This window comes from Scatophagus argus, chromosome 10 (assembly GCF_020382885.2).
Source record: "Scatophagus argus isolate fScaArg1 chromosome 10, fScaArg1.pri, whole genome shotgun sequence".
Classification (NCBI taxonomy): Eukaryota; Metazoa; Chordata; class Actinopteri; family Scatophagidae; genus Scatophagus; species Scatophagus argus.
The window spans coordinates 13,183,364-13,191,288 of NC_058502.1; the positions used below are offsets into that span (position 1 = coordinate 13,183,364).

At 38.6% G+C, this 7,925-nt stretch overlaps 1 protein-coding gene across 2 annotated transcripts; it reads right to left on the reverse strand.

Moving 5' to 3' along the window:
- Positions 1-25: 25 nt before the first annotated feature.
- On the reverse strand, positions 26-7,236 carry rab23 (RAB23, member RAS oncogene family). 2 transcript variants are annotated; one of them, XM_046402259.1, is made up of 8 exons: positions 7,186-7,236; positions 6,733-6,835; positions 3,717-3,945; positions 3,310-3,395; positions 2,905-3,061; positions 2,672-2,754; positions 2,480-2,572; positions 26-2,381 (listed from the first exon to the last, which is right to left on the reverse strand). In XM_046402259.1, exons 3-8 carry the CDS (start codon positions 3,869-3,871, stop codon positions 2,248-2,250), a joined length of 708 nt encoding a protein of 235 aa, XP_046258215.1. In that variant the 5' UTR covers positions 3,872-3,945; positions 6,733-6,835; positions 7,186-7,236; the 3' UTR covers positions 26-2,247. The 2 variants fall into 2 exon arrangements, with proteins under 2 accessions (XP_046258215.1, XP_046258216.1); XM_046402260.1 differs by lacking the exon at positions 7,186-7,236 and adding an exon at positions 7,089-7,107.
- Between the last annotated feature and the right edge of the window lie 689 nt (positions 7,237-7,925).

The following is a 7,925-nucleotide window of genomic DNA, read 5'->3' on the forward strand; positions in this document are numbered from 1 at the left end:
TGAAATAACACACTGGATGCCCAAGGAAAAAAAAAGTGAAGTTTTATTTATGTCAGATTACCATGGACTCCTCCCCCCAAAACATAACATCAGGTGCACTGCAGTGTGGCACACTTCAATTAAAACTAAAATCCAACATTTTGTTGTTGTTGTCTGACTGAAAGCATACACGCGTTGGTTCGTCTACCTAAATGTTTCAGACTGTTTTATGTGTGAAAAAACTCGAGCAACGGTAAGACATAAAGATTATTACAACACCTGAGTGACAGCACATACGTACGGTTAGTTTTCACTTATGGTTCTTTAAGATTATATGCCATCTTTCATGATAAAGTGCGCTAAATCCATTCATTCAAAAAGCAAAAAGGCAAAGTAAAACACAATGTTACAAATAAGAGAAAGCTTGAGGAGAAAAATATTTAAAGATTTACTGTGCAGGCAATTTCAAACAAGCAGCAAGAGTGGAGACTGAAATGCTTACTGGTCGTCACTGGTGGAGAATGTAAACATGGAAAAGGCATCGTGGCATTGCAACCGTGGTTAGTTCACTGACATGGGGGAAAATAGGCTTGCATGCACAATTCCACTTTTTTTTTTTTTTTTTTAACCAAACAGCTTTGTTTACATACAACCAAGTGAGAACTCCTGAAATGTGATACACTCTCAGTACCAATGGAATAAGTAGAACACATCTGAAGCACCTGTTGGAATGTGACTGAGTAGTGAAATAATGAATGAATTCAGTCCCATCTGAACTTCTAGAGAACAAAGTTCATTTGAATGTGGGGAAAAGCTTTAAACTAAGATATGATAATCTTTTTAGAGACGAAAAACATGCATGCACGTGTATTCCCAGATATCCTATGTAATTTAATTCCATATAAAATACTTAGAATTATAACTATTAATACAGAAATTATCATAATTTCAAAGATTTAAGACTTTTCCACATCACCACATATTTAATTGTGCTTGGTAAACTGGCGTCTTCCATAAATTGAGTTTTGGGGAAAAAAAAAAACTCAAAAGCCTTAATGCAGAGAAGGCAATAACATATAGTTCTCAGGAAGCTGTATTAGTTTGGTGGACTTTTTGGAGTACCTTTATGTAGTGGGAAGAGTCTGAATATTCTTGCATATTCAGGCATACCCAAGCAAACTATCTGGTGGTCAGCTGTTTGTACATTCAGAGAGCAATGAGCTATTAGTCTTTTCACCCTTCTGGTCCCACTCCTTCTCCTTTTTTCCACCCCATCAAATAGAAGCAGAATTATAAGTACAAATTAGAAATTAATCAGATACTGCAGAAGACGAAGCAAAACCCAAATCATGGACCATTTTTAGTGTTTGAAATCCCATAAATATGGTGAATTCTGAATACATGGGTACTGAAACTTCTTCACTCTTAGGCTGACCGATCAGTTATTCAAAGCTGTACCTAAGTTACAGATAAACACAGTAAAATGTAAACAACTGCAATCAAAAACGTAGTGCTATAACTGATTGTGACTTGAGGTACATTATGCTCTACATCACTGAGACTTTGAGAAAAGTCTAAGAATTTGATTGACATAACATTAATAGGACCATTTTGGACCATTTTGTATTAGTTACTGATATTTGGTTAGAAATAGAAACACATCACACTAATTTCTTGTTACATCCATTCCACTGTGATATTTAACTACAGCTCAGCGTAAGAGTAATTTTGGCACTATATCAGCACTTTAGTACAAAAATACTTCTTTGCAGAGAATACTCTGGAATCCTTAGTGTTTTGTCCACAATGAACAGTATAATTAGAACCATATTCTGTTGACAGTTAGAAAAATATGGTACAATAATCTGCGTATCTTCCTAAACACATGCAAACATACTGCACAGCTGAAATGCCAAAATCACCTTATGTTTGTTTTTTGGGGGTGTATCATTAAATTCTCTACACAACAACTACGCACTGTAGCTGCAGTTGTTGCTGTTACTTAAGGCAACCATAAGGCGGACCCAAGAGTGTACAAACGTTGACAGGTTTTGTGCGCAGATCAATAATGGAGATTCGAGGCTGAACCAAAGGAAATTCAGAAACAATTTAAGGTTCAGATTAAGCATCAGGTTATAAGTGGTATCGAGTAGTACTTCCCAGTCAGCAAGGACTTTGGTGTCTAAGTGTGGCTACCTCCACAGAATACAACAATAACCAATCTAGCCTCAGAAACAATAGTCAGTCACTAAAATGAAATGATTTTATCTAGAGTAGGCTGCAGCTCCCGAAGGGATTTTTAGTCTTCTTTGTCCTTTGCTTGTTAGGTCGCAAAGTGATGACTTCTCTGCCGTTGCTGGAGCTCTGGTTGCTGACATTACTACTTGTGGTATTAAAAACACCTTTGGAAAAACACAGGTTATGAGTAATGTCACCCTGAAAAGAAAAAAAAACTTAAAATGTGACACAAAAAGTGACGTTTAGAAAGAAAATTCTTTACCTATTTTATTGCTTGTTGAGTGAATGACCTCCGTTTCCTCTGCCGTTTGCTGTTTGAGCCGCTGAAGATATTTGTCAGCTAAGTACTTAAAAACTAAAAGGAGAGAACCGACAGACGTGTTAGGACGATAATACCCAGAATGAGGCTGTTTCACTTGCATTAGATCTGCTGTCCACATTTTCAGTTACCCACCCTCATTCACATTCAGGTCCTCTTTTACCGAAGTTCGATAAAATCTCAGCTTCAGCCTTTTAGCCAAAGCTTCTGCCTCCTCGCTGTAATGTGACCAAAGGAAATACAAAATCTCTTGAATTTACTGGAAGTTATACTGCTTTAATAACTATTCAGTCATTACCTTTTTGTCCTTAGCATTCAAATGCTTTACTGCTCCAGAGTGGTTTTTACATAAAGAACCTATTACTCACTTTTTTATAACAGTCTCTTCCAGCAGGTCAATTTTGTTCTGCACTAGAACCGTGGGAATATCTCCGACCTCTGCCTCCACCTTCTCCCTCCAGCTGTCAATGGCCTGAAACGACTCCCTGTCTGTGGTAGAGAAGACTAGCACACATGCTTGAGCACCTGCAATGTAAGACGGGACAACAACATATTTTAAAGCTACGTGATAAAAAAAATACCCTGATGCATAAATGATATTGCAAAAAAAAAACTGGGTCAATTTGAGGACATCCCCACTGAAGATGGGCTGTGCTGCCCTGCCAGTCGACCATAAAGTTTGTGACAAACAAAAGCTTAATCTAAGCGGTGAGGGAGGTCAGCGGCCCAAAGCAGCAGCAGTGTTATATTTGTCACAGAGGCGGGGGTCTTACCGCGGTAATAGGCCTTGGTTATAGCGTCAAACTCCTCCTGTCCAGCAGTGTCCCACAGCATTAGTCGGACCTCTTCGTCATTTACGCTAAAACAACCAGAATGTAATGATGGCAAATTACGTAACAATTTCGCTACAGTCAGCCTAACAATATCCATCTCAGCACATCGCTCTAGTTTTTCTGGTCTCTGGTCCATCCATCAATGTTTGCTAAATCTGCACTTGTAAGTTTTTATCTCACTGAAACACTAAATGTGTTTTCACAACAAAGTATTATCTGATATTGCTCTGCTTTTGATGAGTAAACAAAAACATAAGGGTCCAACATTCACCAATTTAATGGGATCTTCATTACCCTGCAGTGGCATTAAATACAGGCGATAACTGACAGAGAAACAAACTGCTTACAGTATCTGCCTTTCCAGAAAGTCCACTCCAATAGTCTTTTTGTAGTCCTTAGTGAAGATGCCCTTGCAGTAACGTTGGATCATGCTGGATTTGCCAACAGCTCCATTGCCGACCACGACCACCTTGATGGCCACTTCCATGTCCTCCTCCAACATGGTGGCAGAGTCAGGCTGGTTTTCTCAGTTCCACTCTGCCAGGCTAGTTTCAGTGACACAAACGCATACACCACCTGAAAGTGTAAAATAAACAGGACATGAATGTGTGACGCGTTGCAATACTACTAGTAAAACAGAGATGTGTGCATCTGTGCTTATGTGTGGATATATACAGTTACTATTCCCTGATATGATTTATTATGACCCATTTACAGATTAGTGATTACAGTCTGTCCATTGTCAGGCATCCTTATCTTAGAACCTGTTCCACCTGAAAGTAGTTTAGGTTAGATAAAGGTAGCAGACATAAACAGTCAGCCCTTATTAAATGACATGTTAGCACACAGATGAGTCAGATCTAACAGTGTAGGCTATCTTGAAGTAAGAAGTTAGCAGGGCTGCAACAAACGTTTACTTTTGTTATTATTTTAGTTTATTTTTCAAGTTATCTTTTTATGTTTGTCAAAAATAACAAACAGCTCTATAATTACCAGAGCCTAAAGCAAGTACTTCCTCTCTTTGGCTGAGTATCAAGACTCCAAAAGCGGAAAATTATTTTTTAAAGCTCGTCAGAAGGTGAAAGCTCTAAGGCTGTGATATTATGGCTGGGCTTGATGTTTTACAAGTCGCTTCTGTTTAACAAACTAATTACTTGGTATTGGTTCAGTGCACAGACTGATGTACTCGCCAATAACCGATGCAGCACCTCAACTCCACTGACCATTAACATTTTTAAAAAGGGATGTAAAACACTAGAAAACCTAAAGACACGCTTTGGGATGCTCTAAAAATAGTTCTCAAAGTTTGTGAAACTAAGGATATCACAAAACATATGTACATGTGAGAAATTAAAATCTGGCCTGAATTTGGGAAATTGCCACAGAACAAAACAAAATATTAAGACTTTATTAAGAAAAGTGTAAACTTACAGTCATTTTCTCTGTCTAAATGTTATATGCCCATTCCTGCAAATCCAGAGATGTCTACACACTGAATTAAATGATGAAAGTTTTTGAAAAAGCTAAAGAAATGGTACAAAATCTGTTCGAACTGTAAAGTTCTACAGTTAAAATGATTTTTATTTAGAGTCACTAAGGTGACTTCAGCACAAAAGTTACCACAGGAATCAAACTGGGAAGGTAGTGCACTTCCATTAAACTCACTGTGATAAATTTTACAAGGCACGTATTTGGCATGACTGCGCAGTGTGTTTATTCTTCCATTAGCACTGAGTGCAGCAGACTCCACATGGCAACTAACAACTCTTCCACAGCTATATGCATGTAGCCACTCAGTGCAATGCTAAACAACATATTGTGGGAAAGCTGTTCCCTGTGGACACTGACAACCTACTGTGTGACTGTGGTGTCCAACAGCCTGTCTGGATTTGAGTCACACAATATGTGCTGCAGTAGAAGATATTATTCATCAACTATAACTGGGCTGCATGACACAACCGTTGTTATAACATGCAGGCTAAACCTGGCGCAAAGTAAACCGCCTGCTCTTTAGCTTAATGTGAAGTTTTAAATTAGTTAACAGATATTTGTATACTTGAGATTAGATTCTAAAATGTGAACATCTACCAGCCACTGACAGATAAATGTTAAAATTCACCAACCACTCAATAGTAAATCATCCTTTTTGTGTCTGAAATCTGTCAGTCCCTTTGGTTTGTTTTGGCTAACAGCATTTGGCTGGTGGTAATTTTTTTACCTTGGATTTTACCTCTGCAGTCTCTTAAATTGATCTAAGTCACGTTAAGAAAGGACCAGGACCCTTTTCTTACCTTCTTCCAACTTTGAGTCACAAGCCAAGTTACACATTTGCAGCTGCTTTGAGTCATAATTCCTGTTTGGAGAGGAGTTGGCAACGAGTCTTATAAAGTCTGCTCACACGCAAAAACTGAAAATTCTATTTAAAATATTAAGTTGTTATCACTGATATGACAGGTTTGGAAAATGTTTTAGTCAAGTCAAGTCAAGTCAACTTTATTTGTATAGCCCATTTTTACAAGCAGTTTGTCTCAAAGGGCTTAACATAACATCAGCAACATCCTCTGCCCTTCGACCCTCACATCGACTAAGGAAAAACTCCCAGAAAAACCTTTAACAGGAAAAAAAAAGTGACGATCATTTATTGTCTATCACTGTAGTCACATCTTATGTCATGAATTTTCTACACAAAGTGTGGTACAATGTAACAATTTATTAACAAAAGTTAATAAATCACACATTGCACACATAGTTTCCAACTAGCCATCAACTTCAGGTAATGCTCCATGACTGCACGGATAATCATCCTATCTGCAGTTCTGTTTTTTTTTTAACTATCGTGATATTTCATCAGCACCCCATCGAAACAACAAGCATGATGAAGACATGAGACAGAATCCGAAATATGTACACCACGACATGACATGCATTTCAACCCTCGTATAAATGAGCTGTGTTTCGTATGTAGAAGACCATCTACACCTCCCCTCTTAGACAGATTCACTGTTACTTTCCTCAGGCCTCAAGGCGGGGCACAGTTAAAGCCAACATTTTAGGCAACAGGAAGAATAAAAAATTAGATAATATCGTGTGATGCAACCACTCCTTTGTGCTGAGGTTTTCCGTCGCTGCCGGTGGTATGTCCAGTAAGTTTGTGAGGCAAACTGACTGACTGATAAACATTTCAATCTGCTTTATTCCTTCAAATCAGAATCTCCTGCCTTGGTCAAGATGTGACCTGTTGAACAGCTGGCAGGAGGGTCTTCAGGTACCGAGCAGCTGGTACAGTCTGTTAAAGCTGACTGAAGGAAACTGTGTTGGTGACGAAGGATGAAACACAAACTCGTAGAGTGGACATTTTCTTACCTGTAAAATCACGTTTCAGCTCATCCGGTTCCCGCTAACATTTGATGAGCTAAGCAGCCGGCTAATCCACAATCACATATCTACAGCCTCCCTCTGCTCTTCTCTGTGGAGAGAGGAGACGCTCGTGACTCTGCCGCTAAGGTTACTTAGCTAAGGCTAGCCACTTTTCACAGAAAAAAACCCTTCCCCTCCACCCGTTAATGATATCTAGCGAATTGAGTACACAGGCCGAAAGTTCTCGACTTCAAAACGGGAGATAAAGTTTAAATAACGTCGAAAACTGAGTGAAATCAATGATATATATGGGACTGCAATGCATGGTTATCTATCCGCAAGCGTACGTTCCAGCTATCTACGTTGCGCATGAGAGCAGCTAACCAGGCAACTGGCTAGCTCGGTAATGTCTGTTGCTAGGCAGCAGAGTCAAAGAGTGAAAAATGCAAGAGAGTTGACCATGTCTACGGAGTTGACGTCTTCGTCTTCTTCGTGTTCTTGCTTCTTCGTCTTCGTCTTCTTCGTACCAAAGACTTCGTATACTCGTTGTTCTTGTTTTACGGCGGTCGGGAACAAGTTTATCGGAGCATTATCGCCACCTTCTGCTCCGGCATGTGTATCAGACAATACACAATACAAACTAAATTCGTGCAAGCAAGCAAAACAAAGAAACAAATTAACAAACAAATAAATTCCCTATCCATGTCAGCCACACTAGTAGTACACTGTCCCTGCTTATTCATTTTATCCTATAAACCCCCCTGTATCCCTTAAGAAAACTCTTTCATTAACATTATAGTTGAAAGCACTTCGTCAAGTCGTTTTTACTTTCCTCTCAGTCTGTAACAATTGCCTTGCAGTGTATGTCAGATCACATACCAAAGTTATCCCTCTGTTACTTCCCATCCTCCCAGCACTCTTGTGATATTGTCATAAGATAGGCCTTTATTAGTCCTGACATGAGGACAGAAGCACAAGGATAACAAAATAAAAGTGCAGATAGGCTGAGTAAAAAATATACAAAATAAATAAATAAATATGGAGATATTTACACTTTTTTTCTTTCTTTTTTGTTTTTTAAAAAAAGAAACCATACAAAAATACACACAATATTCACAGTATTTTGATATTTTTAAATTATGAGCAGTAGAAAAGTCATTGTATTGAAGTAGGAAATGGGAGATTATTGCACAATGATT

Coding starts and splice junctions, on each gene's coding strand:
- rab23 (XM_046402259.1), bottom strand. CDS start 3,871: ATGTTGGAGGAGGACATGGAAGTGGCCATCAAGGTGGTCGTGGTCGGC. Junction 2,755..2,904: donor GAAGAGACTGTTATAAAAAA/GTGAGTAATAGG, acceptor GTCACATTACAG/CGAGGAGGCAGAAGCTTTGG. Junction 2,573..2,671: donor GGACCTGAATGTGAATGAGG/GTGGGTAACTGA, acceptor CTCTCCTTTTAG/TTTTTAAGTACTTAGCTGAC.